Genomic DNA, 19426 nt, shown 5'->3' on the forward strand with positions numbered 1-19426 from the left:
TAGGAAGTACAGTTAGGCAAAAAAATATTCAGTGTGCTTCTAAAAAAAAAAAAAGATTTTTTTTAAATCATTTAAAAGAACAGTTATCTACAGAAACAGATTCTCTTTTTTAATTTTACATTGGGCCCTGCTTTTTTAACTCATGATTAGAAACTCTTAAATACAAAAGTTAAACATAGTCTGATTTATTTTCATATCTAGACTGATGCTTGAGATCTTGGGAAGCTGTCATAAAAAGCTAAAAAAAAAATTCTGCAACCAGTCACCACTATAGATATGAAAGAATCAGAAATTATTCATACACTCTGGATCTTGCAACCAAAAAATCCCCAGCAAATTTTACAGTGTTGAAGGCAAGTAGTCATTAAATTCTCACTTCACTCACACCACTGTAAAATGAAAACAAAAAAAAAAATACAAAAACCTCCAAGATGTGGCTAGCCATATGGTTTGCTAGCATTTCATTCTTCACTGATGAAATATGAGAAAGGTAAGGCTATGTTGCATTTAAAAAAAAAAATAGAGAATGTATAACTGTATAATTTGGTTTATTATAGCTCAGAAAATAATTTGCTTTTCATTAAATTAACCTGAACTTATGCTTTTTAAAGTAAGCAGTTAGAGCAACAGGGACTCTCAAAATCACGACATATGACTCTTCATTTTCTTCATTAAAATATTCAATGAGTAACACCCCCACGTTCTGGGGAATGGAAAAAATAGATCATTCTTTCTGAGTTAAGAAACACTGAGATTCCTTTAGGATGAAGCTCAGATTTTTTTCTCCCCATTAACATTGGCTTGCCATGTATTTCTACATAGCATAGCGCAGTTGCAGGGCAGAGGATCACTCTCTCGACTGTAGTGTTACCAACAGCAGCATTCTGTATGTAGCACAGCTGGATGAAATAAAATTTCTAAAGCAGACAGTGATGCTAAAAATAGCGACTCATTTTCTTCTAGTAGCCATAGCCACAAGATAGAATTTTAATTATTTTTTTTTTTTCACTTAATCACATCCTTTAAGATCTCTTGTAGCTTCTCCTGGCTATTCGTCTCTCTTGGTTGAGCTTTGAGAACCATCACCTAGGCAGCACTCTCAACTGTTACCTATGAAATCCTTGCAAATCGGTGCTCAGAATGGATGCAATCATCCTATTGCGCACAACCACTGATCACCAAATCATGACATTTCCTCCATACAAAACAACTACTACTAGCCCAGGGCAAGCAAGAACAGTATTTTCATTAACTTCTTTTACTGATAAGTCTGTAGTTTATAGCTCTGCTAAATGCAACATTTCAGGCAGAAAGGCTTCTTGAAAGGTAACAGCTCTGCTTTGATTTCATGGCAATGATACAGTTTTAAGAAGCGACTGAAGATGAAGTGAGCAAATCACAGCAGACAGCTTTTATGCTCTCTGTTTCTTCAAAAATTACAGTCCAGGCTAGGACTTGTGAAAATGACAGAGCTAAAGCTTTCCCTCACATAAAAGAAAATCTTACCCCGACCATTTTTTCAATAATATCTATAATTTTGCTGCACTTCTGCGATAAAAATGTGTCACAAAATGGCCTGCCACCTGAAAAGGGGCCTGGGGGAGGAGATGAGGAAGAGAAAACTAATAGTCCACATAGTGTCGTTCCAGTCATCTTTTAAGAACTCTACCGGATACAAAGTACATGGTCTTTTCCACTTTTAAAATTTGACTGCCTTTAAAATCACCAAATTCTCAGAGACATAAGAGAGAGTAAATCAGACCAGAAGCCATCTAGAACAATTTCTTTTCAGACTAAGTGAAAGCTGAAGGACTGCATAAATGGCGTTTCAACTAAGGTACAATGTGACAGTCAAGAGACGATGTTCATTTTCTATGCTGTATTATTTGATTCCCCAGGCTAAGCTGAGACGTGCCCAGCTATCTAAGGTCACTGCATCTGGGAAATTCATCAGACAGAATGAGAAGTTGTCCATTATACGTTCTGAGGCCATATTTGCTCTTTCCTAGGAGGTCTAGGGATTTTTTAGATTGTGGGGGAATAATCTTTTGGGGCAAAGACAGGGAATATCAAAAGAGCATCCTCAACAGTACGCAATGCTGTTTGGCTGAGGTCAGCTAAACCCTGCTTTTTTCACAATAAAGAAAACCTGTCAAAAACCACACAAGTGTGAGCCACAGGCTGGAGACCCAAATGCACTTTGTATTCTCTCTCTCCTGGGGGGTTTTGAAACCCGTGACTGGTGGTGGTCACTGCCATTGGCAAGTAGTGTGAAATTCGACATTAACACGAACAGGCCAAGACTTATGATCATGGTTAATGACAATGTCTTAAGGATCCTTAAACTTCCTATTGCTATTGATACTCAGTTACTGAGAGTTATCTAAAGATAAACTTCTGTTAAGTTAATCAGTATGCAAAATACAAAAATGTCGTCTTATTACTTCCCTAGGACTACACCCTGACCATGTACTTCCAGCAGTCCTGGCGGGATAAAAGGCTCTCTTATTCTGGAATACCTTTGAACCTAACTCTGGACAACAGGGTGGCTGACCAGCTCTGGGTGCCGGACACGTATTTCCAAAACGACAAGAAGTCATTTGTCCATGGGGTGACGGTGAAAAACCGAATGATTCGACTCCATCCAGATGGGACAGTCCTTTATGGCCTACGGTATGTTGGGTTTTTTAATTGGATATATGGCTGTCCTGGCAGAATGCCAGGTGAGATTGGTAAGTGCAGGTAGTACCAATGCTGCTTTCCTCTCCATTTTCTTGGTTTCTCAGTGCAGCTTTATGAGTCAGCATATACTCCATCTAGACCACCACAATACAGCCAAGAATTTTCCACAAGGCGTCAAAACTACCTTAAAAGCTATAACCATAACTAACAAAGCCTAACACCTCTGTGTCTTTCAGCTCTTCTGAGCATATTAACATTACTGATGAGTTCTTATTATGGTTCTCACCTAATAATCGATCACAGCTTAGATAAACACTTCCCTCCTCCTTCTCAAGTTTCTCCAGCAGTTCTTTAGGACAATGTAAAATATAAACTTGGAGTCATCTGAAGAAATGCGACCAGCATTTGGTAGGGAATAAAAAGAGAACATTTGTAAATTTACATGAATTATTTAAGGATTATACATACATCTGAGGATGTCTGTATACCTTTAACCTGCCTTGGTTTATCGCTGCCTCTTCACACCACAACTGCTTCTTCCTAGAGTGCAACCTATATTCCCACCTGTAGATAAAAATATATTCTAAAATCTGAACAGACACACTGTAATAAGGCACACAAGTGAAAAATTAAAACTAAACCAAGTTATTTGTTATGTTGAGATTGCCGCAGAACCTGAGTAGGCAATTGCATTATTTTTGCTTTAAAAATAACACACGCACACACACAAAAAACCACCACCAAACTATTGCCTGCTTGAAACAACCTTTGATTGCCGTTATCATTCAACAGTGAAAATAACATCCGGAAAACATAAAGCTTAAAGCATACTTCAGTTAATCAGAAAAAAAAAAGCCATAAAGCATAAAACCTAGCTGAAATACCTCAAAATTGTACCTAAGATAGGACTGGGGAAAAAAAAAACCAAACTGCTTCAGCAATTCAAAATGAAAATAATATTTGGGGAAACAATCTCTTAGCTTATAAAAACTTAACCTTTTAAAAGAAAACACTACTCATGCACTCAGAGAAAGCCTTCCAACCCATCAACTGAAGCTTCACAAGAAACAAAAAAATAATTTAAAAATTATTATTTTGGTTCATCATAAGTTTTCTTTTGAACTTGTCAGATTTGCAGGCAGTGCATCAGTCGCTACTAACGACAACACGGGCACTTCGATACAGCCAGATCTGTTCTGGTACAGAAAAACTGCCACTTCAGTTGTGAACGAGAAAACAAGGAACCCATGAGGAAACAGTGATAGACTACAGGCTGTCGTTATTGCCTGCTAAACGGAGCATTTGAAAAATACATCTCTCCCATTGCATTCAGACCTCCTGCAGTTCTTTTCAATCAAACTGACTCCTGAAAAATCCGTGTAGCAGGGCAGTTATCATCAGAGGACTTTTTGGCCTGAGAACTTTTCAAAACATTTCTTTTTTTGATTTTTAAGGCCAGGAACTAAATTTATGTACATTCCAGGATTTGCACAGTGGCAAGAACGTGCATTAGAGCCAAGTAGTCCCTCACAGGCAGTTGTATACAGGTTGTATACAATATAAACTGCACCTAGAAACGTATGCCATGCACGTACTTCCACACGCATGCCATACGTCTGGTATCAATACCTGTCTTCAGCAGAAATAGGAAAAGAAGCTGTGACATCTGGTCAGCCTGCTGCAAGTGCTCTCACGTGCTTCATCCACCAGCCTGGCCGAGGAGCTGTGACCTTGCCTGAACATAAGGCCTGTGCTCCTCCCCTCAGAGGTGCTCAGGCAGACCCCCAGCGCAACAGCAGAGATGGTCACCTTCACACAACGAGGTTGCTGGCTCATATGATTAAATACCCGTCAACATTGGATTGGGGAATTGGAATTAGGCAGAAGCTCTGAACTGTGCAGCAGCAGCTCCGCCACTTAATACCCCATCCAATACCTCCAGTACCACTGCTCTCAGTAGGACAACCAAACGGAAGCAAAAAACCAAATAAACAGGAAAAAAAAGCTGCACTAATATGAAGGGAAACCTATATTCCACACACTGGGCGATTCCCTTCTCCCTCATCCCTGACTCATGCCCTTAACACACGCTGGCAGAGGGGTAACCTGGGTCTCTCCCAGGTTTCTGGGCTCCCCCACCTTCTCACCCCAGAGAAGGCAGCAGGGGCTCAGGGTGCAGCAGGACCAGGCATTGCCAGATGTCCCTATATCCACCAACAGCATTGTCATCACCAACCACACGCAGAAAGAGATGCTCAGCTGTTGGGTCTTTTTCGCAGCTCAAGCTGATGTGCCATGTTTCCTCCAAGGACGAGGCAGCTACTTAGACATATGTGGTGAGCAGATTTGGGTCTGCCAGCTGCCAGCGAAAACACGTGTAATGTCCCCATCCCACAAGAAAGATCTGATCCAAGACAGAGAAAACAAACGAGCAGAAGAAAGAATGAAGTTAAGAGACACTGAAACGGGTTTCACACAACAGATGGCAATTACCGCACTGTTTGCATCTATTAGCGGTCAGTCTTCTCATGGTAATAAATACGCTTCTGTCAGCCTATCGATTACCTTTAGATCACACAAACCAATTTCTTCATACAGCAGATGACACATGCCTCATAAGAAATAAAACAAGAGAGAATGTTGCAGAAGATGTTCTTAGGTAAAATTCAACATTGCTTGTTAGAAAATTGAGCACAGCTCCAATCTTAGTCTCACAGGTAGAGAAGAAACTTTGCAACCTATTATCTCGCATCTGACTTCTATGCAGTAGAGTGTGTGAAGACGATATCACCAAACCTCTCCCAGAGAAGCTGTGACCTGGGAGTTTTACTTTCATTACAGAAGATGGAGCATTGGCCTGGCGTGACTTGAACAAGACAGACGACACCAATTACACTGCAGACCAGGGTCTGAGCTCCCAGCAAATTAGGCAGGGCATTAAACCATCTCTCAAGGATGATTAAAATGCTTGCTTTCCCCCAATGCCTCTTATTCCCCACACAAATTTCCTATTTTCAGTCCAGAGTTAAATGTTTCTTTGCGGCCTCAGATATGAAATTTTACTGGCTTCCTTAAACAGGAATTGGAACAATCAAAAGAGCTCTAAATAACCTGCTTTACTCGCATCCATGTACTCGGCAGTTTGGCACTGATGCAATGTTCAGTCTCAACAGAGTTGAGGAAAAATAAAACAAGGTCTGGCTTTACAGATGAATAAACAAGGGAAATATGCACCGAACGCACTGGACTGGTTTTAGATCATATAGCAAGGGATTATCACTTCAGTGTGTCTCCATTATAGTATTATTTCTATGATGAAACAAACAGTCCCTTTAGCTATTTTTTCCCAATAACTTTCCGCTGCTGTATCCCCACAGTTTAAAGAACAATGTGTGCACATTAACTTGTACAGACACAAAATACTCCTAAACCTTCCGCCCTCTAAAATTGTGCATTGTTGCTATGTCTCTTACTGCAAATGCTACTTCTGTTAATTACTCACAGTAGTGAATAATGCATACCATTGCTAACCCAATAACTCATCCTACTGCCCAAGCAAGTAAACACACATAAATATATTTAACTCCATGTTAATACTGCCACTGAATGCCATTTCAAATATACCAGGGGTGCTGAGTGTCACTGTTAAGTATTATGTACCTGAAGTGCATGATTCTTCAGTTTCTATCAAGTACTCCCACCGGCAGCTATTATTATTTTCGGTGGTGTAGCCACCTGCTTCTGAAGAGGAAGAAAAAAAATCCCTGTGAGTCAATGTGCAAACCTGCAGCACTGTGAGGCTCACGTCTGAGACAGCTCTAGCCTGTACCCAGTACAGCTGGTAAAATACTGGATTCTTCTTTTTTTTTTTTTTTTTTCCCCCATTTTTAATAGGTCATCGGGTCCCATTAGCTATAACCCTTTTGGCACTAGCAGTATTCCTCATTACTTTTACTGCCCTTTCAGGCAAGATTCTCTAGAAATCTCTCCCCAAGCTCTCCATTCTCGAGCCACCACATGCTGTTATCTCCTTTGTTTGCCCTTTCTCTCCCTTTCCCGGGTAAGATCGAGGTGTAGTCTGCCTTTAAGATATTTAAGGAAACATTACTAATTTATTGTACTGAATTCCATATTCAAATTCTTATGTCATCATGTCAAGAATGGAAGCTCTGATTTAAATCATCCTTTCCTAGTATTTTTATGCCACCTCTTAATTCTTCTCAGCATTTCACTAGCAGAACAATGACATCTTATTGCTCCCAAGACATCTGTTCTCTTATCATGACGTTGCCTCAGAACAAGCATCAGCAAAATTTCGTCTGGTGTGGTGAAAGAAGCGTATCTTTCCAAAATATTCGTTGTCAAGAAGTGCAGCATACCTTCAGCGATACCTTTACACAGATTTCCCTCCCTTCGGATGTTCAGACACAAACCCATCTTTCATTAGAGCAGGTCTTTATTTCAAGGCAGGGGAACTGAGCATATTGCGACAAGTACATGGAGGTCTGGCTTGGACCACCGACAACCTTTGGTTTTAGTGAGACCATGCATTTTTATACAGCGGCAGCAGAGGATGCCCCTTGGCCAGGCACCGTTACAGCTGCAGCAGGGCAGGGCAGAAGGATGATCTTTGCCTTCAATGTAAGGACTTATTTCACCACTTCTTGCACAAATAAGGCCATCTGTGAAGTAAACGCTGTCAGACACATCCATCTACCTCCCCCCAGTTCACAAATGTGAATTGACCCACGTAACGTTGGATTTACTAACAACTTATTCATGCAATATCCATGGAAGCCCATCCAGCATATCCTAAAGGTTGAGTGCAAGAAAAGCTCTATTTAAATGCAGAATGCTTTGGTTTTAAATACAATCTTTAAAGTAAAACCGAGTGTAAATTTCCCTTCTTGACTGTCTCTATTTTGACGATATATCTGAGAGTGTTGCTAAAGAAACTTGCTAGCCAGGATTTCATCTTTTAGTACAGTGAAATTTCACTGCTTTGTGGATCGGTATTGTATTGCCATGATTTGGGGCTAAGGAGTTCTGTTTTTTCTCCACACACCTTCATGGATTTTATTAAAGAGTCGGTTATTGGGTCCTTTTGAGGACATCCCATCATAACAACAAGCAGCCTACTTATGCTGGTACTCAATAGATTGTCCTCACCTGTGTTACTGAACAGCCGCAGCCAAAAAAGAGACTGCAGTCATTCTAAATGATAAAAACTGCTGTCATCTAACTGAAAAGCTACTTTTTATTTCACTCTACAGAAAAATGCAGAACAACTTATAAGGCATTTTTTTTATCAGGTGATAGAGTAGTTTTGAAAATGATACAAACAGCTATTTCTTCCATGTATCGATGCCAAAATATTTAGCACCAGGCATCTTTTAAAAAGAGTGTTATGCTGGAATAAAGAATCCAAGGAAGAGCAAAACATTAGATCACAGCTGACACAGGAAACTTTACTTTCTCCTACTTAGAGCTTTCATATGTGGTTACCTGGTATTAAAGTTCACAAGAACCAATTGGGACTTCTTTTATATTTTTGAAACCTGAACATATACAGGAACTTTGCAAAAATAAGTCAATCAAAGATTTATCATTTCTTCCACCTCCCAAAATTTTTCCATCTCCGAGGGTCAGTTTTCAGTTTTCACAGGCAAATTAATGTATTCCTCAATGTAGAGCTATTAGGAAGGGGTAGGGGCGAGGGGGGCAGTTCACATGTGCCTTGTGGATGCCGGTTCAGGCTGCCACAGGTCATGCTGGACCTGCTGCAAACTTTCTTCCAACAGACTACAACGAGCAAACGTGCCTGATGGGCAGCCAGCATGGCCCCTAATCGCAGGAGATGCACTGCTAGGAGCATTTGTTTAACTCAGAAGGAAAAAAGGAGAGGAAGAGGACACAGCAGGTTGATCCTAAACAGATGGATTTTTCTCTTTGTCCCTCCCGCTGCTTGCAGACTGTTTGAATTGTCTGTGCTCCTCTGTCAAACCTACTGTCCTCTCCTCTCTCCATAACCCAGCCCTTGTGCATGGTGTGGCTGGTGTAAGGAGATGGGTGAGCAATGACCAGTCCCTAAACCCATGGGGAGACAGCAGTTGGCACCAACAGTCCATGCATGGAGTACAGCTGCCGTTATTAACCAGGCTTCAGTAGCTGTAGGAGAAAGAGCTACTCCTTACCCTCGGCAGTGACCAGAGGGGAAAAAAGCACCGAAGTTCTCTTATGCTCTCTCATGCTTAGGCAAGGACTCCTCCAGCCTGCATGTTTATGAAGTCATAACAGAAAACATCTGTATTTGCCTGGGAGCTGCAGCACCACCAATATGTGATGTTGCCGTAAGCTAAAAATATATTTTCAGGATTGTTTTTATCACGTGCAAAACTGGTTAATTTGACACAGTCTGTTCTGGGTCACTGCAGTTAATTTGATAGAGATTGTAAACTGGTTTGTATAACACATTCTGAGGGGGAAAAAAACCCAAACGTATATATTATCTTTTCAATACAGCCACAGCCTACAATTTACTGCATGAAGCACGGTAGCACACAAGCAGGCACCGGCATACTAAGATATAGCTTATTTCTCACACAGACGCTGAGGGATGTGCTTGTCTAAATCCTGCCGACAGCACGAGGAGGCAGTACAGGTGTAGCCTGTCTCATAGCTCTAGGCAAGAGTGGTGAAGGAGCGCCAGGGAACGAGACACTTCAGCATTACTCATTTTCAGTGAGCAAATCTAACTGAAGAACAGTTACATGTTCTAGTTGAGGGGAAAAAAAATGTGGAACAGAACAAGCGAATCCTGCAGAAATTGTATTTGCTCGCTTTGTTTTTAAGATGCAGAGAGAGATGTAATTATATTCAGACACCAAACAAAAAATAGCAAGAATAAAGTAACTGTAACCTAGCCCCACAACCAACCACTGTGTTACCCTAATTCAAATAAAAAGCACTTTTCGATTTTGGTTTTCCTAATGGTTGTCTCCTCCCCAGGCTGGGTGTCCCCTGCATCCCTCTAACTTGCCAGTAGCTGGCAACGCGGCAGGGGCAGCACAAAGCTCTGCTTCCCCACTGGGCCTGTCGCATTTCAGAAACATTTTTTCAGGTCCAGCCAGCCTTTTCTCCGGTTTAGGTGCTGAAATCCACATTTACAACTCCCTGCCGGCTTAACTGCACTCTCCTCCCCAGGGGTGAGCGCTTCTCCCCAAACCCGCCGCCTCCAGCTGCTCCTAGCGCTCCTCGTGCCCAGCCTGCGGTTTCTTATCCCCCTACTTAATGTACAAAGATTGGAAAGGACGGAGTGCTACAGGATGATAAGGATGATAAATCAGTGGGGGACCAGCACATTTAGTCCATTCCCTGCATGACGCTTAATTCGTCATTGTTTTACTTCTCCAGCATTTAGTTGGGCACTGGTGGGAAACTCTTACGTACCGTGTTGCTCTATACCCATCCCTGGAGGCTGCTTAATGCCATGGCTGGAAATCAGAGAGACAACCTCAGTTCAGGCACCTCTTTGGTCTAGAGCGGTTAGATTTGTGACTTTTATGCTATGTCCATGTAACGCACACAGTGAAATGCAATCTCACTACTACTTTACTCACAAATTTGTTATATGTAATATAAGATACCAATCAACATAGGGTTTTGTTAATTTTTTAACACTGTTTGATGAAGAATACCTGAGACCAAGATCACTGTTAATAGTTTATAACTGAAATGACACAGGCCAAACCGATGAAATTTAAGACAAAAGTGAACACAGCCCTTAAAGCGTATGAGGCGTGATTTATATAAACCTTTACTACTGCAGGCAAAGCAGAAAACCTGTAACCGCTTATGGGCTTTTATGTGCAAACCAAAAATACCATTTCCCAAACACTGAGGTTTTATTCAGTGTCAAGCACAAAACATAGCCCGCAGGCTTGGTAAAATTAAGTGGTAAATTGGTAGTTAATAAATAGGACAAATGGAAATAGAAGACTGAAAACTATAAGGGTCCCAGCAGGGTAGGAAGCCCCAGGCGTAACTGAGATACATCCTTGCTGTCTTCCTTTAGCACAAATGGCCTCACAAACAGCAAGGAGTCACCACTGGTCGCACCAATCCCAAAACCCCTCACCACCGAGAGCACATGGACGGAAACCCCTCCAGCAGCGCGCAAGGCAAATCTCACCACTCTGTTATCCCCAGTGAATAGCAGATGTGGCAAAAACATGCAGCTCTGTGGGGAGCGACTGTTCATAAACTCCAACCAAACCGTCAAATAAGTGTATGTGTTTGATTTCGAACAATTTCATCCAAATTAATTTTTATTACATTTTAATGTAGCATTTTTTTAACGTGAAAATAACCTGGGGAAGGTGGGGAAATACTTGAGATGGAATGAGTCCTATAGAGTATGTAAAAAAAAAAAAAAAACAAAACACCAACAAAAGAACCACAAACCACAAATACTTAACACAGACTCAGCGTTAAATATGTGAGCAGTGGCTCTTGTAATCAGTAGTTCAGTACGTAAGCAATCTGGTGGAGCCACAACTGGCTTCACAGGCTTGAATTTAAACCCAAGCTTTAGATGCTGTAATTGATTGTGGCTATCAAGTACAGCACTTTGAAGAACTGAATTATAAGCATTTTGTAGAACTAAAGCCCACTAGGCTTTATTCAAAGACCACCTGATTCAAGCAGAGTCCAGATCAAACTCAGATTCCTGAAATTATGTCACCTATTTAAATACATTAATGTTGTTAAAATACTATTTAACCACATTGATACTATCCAAAGAGCAATTAAAAAACAATAAGACAACATTTAACAAATGTTTCGTTTTAAAGTTGAAGAGCACTGCAAAGTATGGATTACATATTTTCTATGTAATCATCTCTTGCTGTCTTGGAATAAATTGGTTTTGGATGATTTTCTTAGCCTCTATTTTAGAGACTATGTTCTGCCTACTAAATCTGAGCAAGTCCTCCCTTTCTCTCACATCAGAAGGGCAAACGTCTTCCAATACTTTGGAATTATTACTCTGACACTGTCAACAGAATCTGCGTCAAAATTGCACTTATAAATATAATAGTCTTTTTTTTTTAACATTTATTTATTTTTAAAAGAACTGCATTCACACCAAAGCTCATTTCTAGTGTGTGTAAATAATGCTATTACTTATAGTTGTCCCAAACACATTGGGAGACAGAAATTAAGTCAAAATAAATTTAATGGCAGAGATTAAGATTGAAGTACCTTTGATCAAGAAGAATTTGAAGTAAATTTATATACACTCTAAGAATCACTTCATTCAATAATAGCATAGGTAATTTTTTACAGGTAATTTTTTATGAGTATTTCTTTCTTTACTTGCTTTTAGGGGTTAGGTATCAGATGAGAAAAGAGCTTTTGTATATTTACCATCTCAGCTTTCTCCTCTCACAAGCTACAAAAGCTCACGCCTGATAACCTGTTAAGTGCACAGATATCTTATAACTGAGCAACCAGAAAGAAAATCCCCACAAGGTTTTCTCAAGTGAACCATGTAACTCTTACTGTATCAGCGTGGGCAGTTGCAGCAGCACATATTTCATCTTCATACCCTGGACATAGAGGGTATCATCAGCAAGTTTGCAGATGACACAAAGCTAAGCGGGAGTGTTGATCTACATGAGGATAGGGAGGCCCTACAGAGAGACTTGGATAGACTGGGCCGATGGGCCAATGCTAACGGAATGAGCTTCAACAAGGACAAGTGCCGGGTGCTGCACTTGGGCCACAACAACCCCACGCATCGCTACAGGCTTGGGGCAGTGTGGCTGGAGAGCTGCCTGGCAGAAAAGGACCTGGGGGTTCTGACTGACAAGTGGCTGAACATGAGCCAGCAGTGTGCCCAGGTGGCCAAGAGGGCCAATGCCAAACTGGCTTGTATTGGAAATAGTGTGGCCAGCAGAAGGAGGGAGGTGATTGTCCCCCTGTACTCAGCACCGGTGAGGCCACCCCTTGAGTATTGTGCCCGGTTTTGGGCACCTCAATACCAGAGAGATATTGAGGTGCTGGAGCGAGTGCAGAGGAGGGCAACGAAGCTGGTGAAGGGCCTGGAGAATAAATCTTATGAGGAGCGATTGAAGGAGCTGGGACTGTTTAGTTTGAGGAAGAGGAGGCTGAGGGGAGACCTCATAACTTTTTACAACTACTTGAAAGGACATTGTAGAGAGGCTGGTGCTGGTCTCTTCTCACAGGTAATTAGCGATAGAACAAGAGGGAATGGGCTCAAGCTGCAGCAGGGTAGGTTTAGGCTGGACATTAGGAAAAAATTCTTCACAGAAAGAGTGGTCAGACACTGGAATAGGCTGCCCAGGGAGGTGGTGGAGTCACCATCCCTGGATGTGTTTAAGAGTCGTTTAGATGTGGTGTTAAGGGATATGGTGTAAGGGAGAACTTTGTAGAGTGGAGTTGATGGTTGGACTCAATGATCCCAAGGGTCTTTTCCAACCTAAATGATTCTATGGAAGTTAGCACTTAAGTTTGCATAACTTTATAATATTTGCTTTTTCCCTGAAATAATAGATTTTGAATACATTTCTTGCTGCAGATACTTTGCAACACTGAACGGACATATACAGTTACACCACTTACTTGTATTTTTGAAAGAAAAAGGAAAAAGCTTTTCTAAAAACCACTGCAATTTCACTTACAGAGCTGGTATGTATTGTTAGCCGTACAGATTTTTTACTATATGTTTTTATATAATGCTGTCTAAAAGTACATAACAATAGAGATCTGTGCTAATCCTAATATGCTAACATATGTTAGTAGTACATTGCATATAAACATACATTTGATACATACCACAGCATGTATGTTTTCCACATCTTGAAGTTCATTAAAAAGACATTTGCTAAAAACCAAATCCATTCCCCTCTAATAATAAAAAAAGGGGACAGTAATTAAAGTTGTACTTTGCTGCAGATTCCCAATTTGCATGCTATTCATTTCAAGCATGCTGAAAACAATTATTATTTAAGGAGAAAACTTAAGTTCTTAGCTGCTCAAAACCAACCCCACTCTGATTTCATTTATATTGATCAGTGAAACCAGTAAAGCACCAGTTCAACCAAAATCAGAGGGGCGAGGAATGTGGGGTAAATCTGTACCTCTTCTAAGCAATAAAAGTATCAGGCAGGTAAATTAAGGTCCTAGGGGAGGCAGCAAATATTTTACCAGACCTGCACCAGATCAATGAATGCAGAGAGATCCACAGGAGCGACAAGTCTTTGTTTAGGCATTCTCTCTAAGAGACAAGAGCCGTCCTAACAAACACTATCCTAAAGCTGCCTAAATCCTGAACAAGTGCCTGGGACAGCCCATTCGCTAACGACACACAAAGTGAAAATGGAAAATTAATAAAAGGTGCCAGGTTGTGGGGGCTGCGGCTTCCCAGCGACATCCCCTTTGCTCACAAAGCTCGCAGCTGTCAGGCCATTCCTGCTCTGTGCTGCACCACCCAGAAGGTTGGCGTGTACCATGTCAAGAGTTTAAAGGTGTCAGCACTGAGAGCAGCCCTGCCTCGATTAATTCACTAAGGCAATCAAACACAGCAGTTTTAAGTAATTTTAACACAGATTAAGAACTGTTTTTTAGAGTACCATGCTAAAATGCAAATAATCATGCATTAAAAAAAAAAATAATGTTTTCAAGCAATATATTTTCTCCTTAACCTTCACTCTTCTACAAATATCTCCACTTAAAAGAAAAAGAGGATTAGCCTTTCTTCTCAAATATCATTGGCCTAATGTAGAAGTAGCTACAAGAGAATTTACAATCTAGAAAATGGCCAACCCTTGAGCAGAATAAAATGTAAAATGAATTGCTCTATAAAATACAATAGTACATTCCTCTATTCGGCACTTTTGCGGTAGCATAAACATACATGGTCTCATAACTGCCAGGCCAAAATGTGCTCATTTTAGGAGGCAGAATGTGTGACAACTAGAATGTTTTAACTTATTAGGCCATTAATAAGGTGAAATTACCAAGTACTACTATAGCATTAGTAATAAATACTATCCCACCTTAAACTGCAAGTCTGACCTCTTTTTGTTAGACTGAGAAGTCAACCTGAGCAGACACGAGGAGGTAGGTACTGCAAATGCAATTTATGTAGCTTTGGATGACATATTTGATTGCATTACAAATACAATTAGACATAAACTTTCAGGGAAAAATCTAGAAGTATCAGAAGTACTGGAGCTACTCGGAGTCTAAAGCAAGAGTCAAAAGCATGGACAAAGCAACTTGAAACTCACTCAGCAGTTAAACCTACAATAGGTACGTTTACATAGGAGTGACCTACCCTAGAGTCAGAGCTGACTGCAGACTATTTCTTGATCTCTGGGTACATCACCAGGCAGCAATATCAGCCTCAGCTCCTCCAGCCCAGGTACAGTGTTGTCTACACCTAGTGTGGCTGGTTTCACCTTAGCTGAGGTACCTGCTCACAAGCCAGAGTAACACAGCAGTCACGGCCACCAACCTCAGTACTATGGATCATCTAGGTCAGAAGGGACCTTTAAGATCACCAAGTCCAACCATTAACCTAACACTGCCAAAGCCACCACTAAACCATGACCCTCGGCACCACATCTACCTGGTTTTTAAATACCTCCAGGGATGGCGACTCCACCGCTTCCCTGGGCAGTCTGTTCCAATGCTTAATAACCCTTTCAGTGAAGACATTTTTCCTAATATCCAATCTAAACCTCCCCTGGTGCAACTTGAGGCCATTTCCTCTTGTCCTATGGCCTGTTACTTGGGAGAAGAGACTGACCCCCACCTGGCTACACCCTCCTTTCAGGGAGCTGTAGAGAGCGATAAGGTCTCCCCTCAGCCTCCTTTTCTCCAGGCTGAACACCCCCAGCTCCCTCAGCCGCTCCTCATAAGGCTTGTGCTCCAGACCCCTCACCAGCTTCGTTGCCCCTCTCTGGACATGCTACCAACAACATATTCCACTGACAGAAGGGATTGGCTCCAATTCTTGAAGTTCCGTTAAAAAAACCCAAACAAATAGAACTCTCAAAACCAAAAAAAACCCCAAACCCTGAAACAACCAAACAAAACACATACACACAAACAAAAAAAACCACACACAGTTCCTTTCAGGCTAGTAAGAGGATATACTTTAGCTTCTCTTTGGAAAGAACAGCTAAAAGCAAAACAGAACCAGTACAAGTTATTTGTGCTGATATTTTGCAAAACTGTGTATTTTCCACACATGAAAAGTGTCCAGTTCTTCACTTTCATGAAAAAAATGCCAAGGACCGATTTTTCAAAGCTGTGTGCCTAAAACAGGCTTGGTCCAACAAGACACCAATCATCTTCCAAAAAGATATATACACACAGACCCTCTTATATTACCACCATTTCTACAGATCGGACAGAAAAGTTTATCATCCAAGAAGATAAGTTACATACAAAGGGTAAGCTGACATCTCCCATGCATCATGGCACAAGCAGAAGAAATCTGGGGGAGTTTAGACCCCTTGGCACTTCTCAGGCCTGGGAAATTTAACTATCTGATGCTCCGATGCGTGCTGCTGACACCTCTTTTAGCAGAGCCGCTCTAGCCACCTCACAAGGGACTGCAAATACAGCATTTTTCATAATCTTTAGATAGATGGATTTGTAAACCATGTAAGACAGTGTGATCAAGTGGTTATATTGGAAGCATAAATCTACTTCCATTCCTGTTCTCAATATATTTGTGTAAATGAAGAACCTGGAAAGTAAATCTGGGGTGGAAATCTTAGTATTTTTGGTTTTATTAGCTGAGGTGGGTTATCTCAAACTTGTTCTTAGGTTTGATGAGAAACCTTTTTACAAAGGAAAGGCTATATCTCTTAAGGCTATGTATTTTTTGGTAAAATGGGAGATAATACTTAAGAGTTTTTAACAGACCTAAGAGTTATCCAAGTAAATCACCTATATGTCACCAATGCTGTATTTATTAGTTTTAGTATGTTCTAACTGATCAAGGGAAAGAAAAACGTTGCACTGATTTATTTTATTGGTAAGGATTTAGCTCAAATAATGTCTTAAACCATTTCCCATTATTTCCTTCTGTCAGAAAACATCTGTGGAACACACCTTTGGAGTCCAATAAAAAAAAAAAAAAAACAACCTCCATTTCTATTTTATTAGCTCATAAACTATGCTACAAGAGATATTTCAATATCTGAAGAAATTCATCTGAATAAATGCATTTCACGAACCTCTAGTCAGACATTTTGCAAGTGAAGGGAGGGGAGAGAAGAAAAAAAATGTCAAATTATTTCCTAAGAATTATTCCACTGACCCCAACTGGCATCATTTGAAATACAGTTAGTTACCAGACTACTTGTCTTGTTACAAGGTCTCCAACTGTTGAGTCTTTCGCTGAAAGAAGTGAAACAGATATAAAATTAGCACTTCGGGGGGAGCGGGCAGGATTCTAGTATGATATATCACGTTTTCATTTTTTAAATTATTTTTTTACATGTGACTGATAATTGTGCTCAATAGAATTAATGCTGCCTCTTCTTCATATACAGAAGATATATATACAGAATATATATACAGAAGAAACAGAACATATATTCTGTTTGCAGAAAATTACTAAAATGTATAAGAATTCCAAACTCTGGGATTCTAGATGGTGTTAAGTCTAAATTGGCACAAGACGTGTACCAGCCAGGTTTTTAAAAGATCTAAGGCAAAAATTTCAGCTATTCACCATCTACTTTTGGATCCACAGAACAGCAATTTCCCCTGAAACACTTTAAGATGAGCCAGAAGAGTTTAGCAACCAAAACCTTCCTTAGGTAAAATGCTTTAAAAAAAATTTAATAAAGACGCTAAATAGTAATTTAACTCAAATTCTAGAAAGTTTTCAAATACACAGCTATCATCCACATGCGGGCAACTAGCGTGCGTTAAGACTACTAAAGATTTCTCAGTGTTACCTGGGAGCCCCCTGCTGGGACTCTGCCTTCAGAAAACAAGCAAAAAGAAGAGTTTTGTTCTGAAGGTATGGCACAGATGTTTCAGTAATATTTAATTACTCTACATATGGTATACTATCAACCTTAGAGTCACCGAATGCTTAATTTCTCATAAGCAAATGACTACACAGGAGAAAAAGAAATAATTTTTCTCTGCATAACAAATGCATTTGGTTGGTATTAGTTAAATACGTAAAATATTTTAAAATATTCCTACTTCTGGGAAAGGCACGAAGATTCAAACGGACAGCCTGTGTGCTAGGTGTAAAGGACCCAAACTGGTGGATGATCTGTGTGGTTATCATGAAAGATGCCGTAAACAGAATTAGGCTTATTCAGTTTGTTTAGCAACAACAAAGACAAAAAAAAAACCACAGAAAACCAACCCTACAAGCAGCCACAACAAAAAAAATAACCTACTAAAATATTTTTAGGACAGCAGGAAAAGAAAAATTCCAAAATTCGTCTTTGTCTTTTATGGAAGAATAGGTTTTTTTATTTACACCACCTGATTTAACTACAAAAAAATAGACAAGTTTTCAGGAAAGTTTTCAGGCACACAAACTGCTCTTTAGGTCAAACCAAAGCAACAAATTTCAGGTTAAATACAGTTTAGAACAATTGCTCTGAACTCACAGATCCATCAGTATTTTATTTCCTGACAAAACTCATGTAAAATATTTCAACCCATACTGCAGTCGCTACCTCCTCCATTCCACCATGTACGGCTGTTCAGAACGCTGTGCAATTAAACTACCCACAGCTTTTTCCACGAGTATTTTGTACCCATATCATTTCACTCTTCTGGTTACAAGTGGTACAATCACAAAGCTTAGTTTCCAGATTCATCTTTGAGGATGTTTTGTAGGTGTCCCTATGAGCTCAGGACGTTGATGGTGGAGAGCTGGCTTCACTGGAAATGTTTTCTCAATGGCAATGGGAGCATCTGTCTTTTATGAGCAATGAAATGATGGCTGTTTGATATGTATATGAGCTTTCATTCACTAGTGATCTTTTATTCCATTTCTAATTCCTTTTTTTCTATTATTTCTTAGTGGCAAAATGTCAGGCTTATTTTTAAGATGCCAGTGAAAATATCAAAGCATTTTCTTGAAAAATATTCAAAGGCCTGCACGGCCACAAGATAAGTAAAGCTGCCTGAATACTGCATAGCACGATCCATGAATTTTCACTCACATGGGGAATAACTCAATCTTCTGCCATTTTTATCAGTATAAGTGAGTACAAGTCAGAAATTTTATCAGTATAAGTGAGGTATTATTTGCCAAATTGAAGAGCTATTAGCATACTCAAAAGAGACAGCCCTGGCCATAGCAAGGGGAGTTAAATGTGCAAATGAAAAAAAAAAAAACACAACAAACCTTATCATAGTTCTTCCCACTATGCCAGGCATGCACTTATTTGGTGTAAATGTAACAGGAATTAAAATTTATATGTAAATATTCCTCCTTCCAAAGAAGCCTTCTTAAGAAGCCTTAAATTAGACCCAGGAAGAATGTATTAAGCTAGTAGATACTTCAATATATAAAGTTTAAAATATAACATTTCCAAACCTGTTTTTAGACCCCTCTCCTGCAAAGCTTCCCAACTCCTTCCTTCAATATAAAAAGAAGGTGCCCATTCAAGGGAAAGAAATCAATCTGTGAAACCACAGCATAACTGGTACAGAATTTGAGCAC

The 19426-nt window shown here is 40.1% G+C and overlaps 1 protein-coding gene across 2 annotated transcripts in view; it reads left to right on the forward strand.

The window, feature by feature from the left end:
- The window catches only part of GABRB1 (gamma-aminobutyric acid type A receptor subunit beta1), a 146551-nt gene that overhangs the window by 68658 nt on the left and 58467 nt on the right, over positions 1 to 19426 (forward strand). For both annotated transcript variants that reach the window (XR_010071124.1, XM_063335223.1), the window contains exon 4: positions 2453 to 2673. Coding sequence is in view for 1 of the 2 variants with exons in the window: in XM_063335223.1 (XP_063191293.1) it covers positions 2453 to 2673 (221 nt within the window). In the remaining variant the exon portion in view is untranslated. The remainder of the gene's footprint in view (positions 1 to 2452; positions 2674 to 19426) is intronic.

The sequence above is a fragment of the Chroicocephalus ridibundus genome, chromosome 5, assembly GCF_963924245.1.
Source record: "Chroicocephalus ridibundus chromosome 5, bChrRid1.1, whole genome shotgun sequence".
Taxonomy (NCBI): domain Eukaryota; kingdom Metazoa; phylum Chordata; class Aves; order Charadriiformes; family Laridae; genus Chroicocephalus; species Chroicocephalus ridibundus.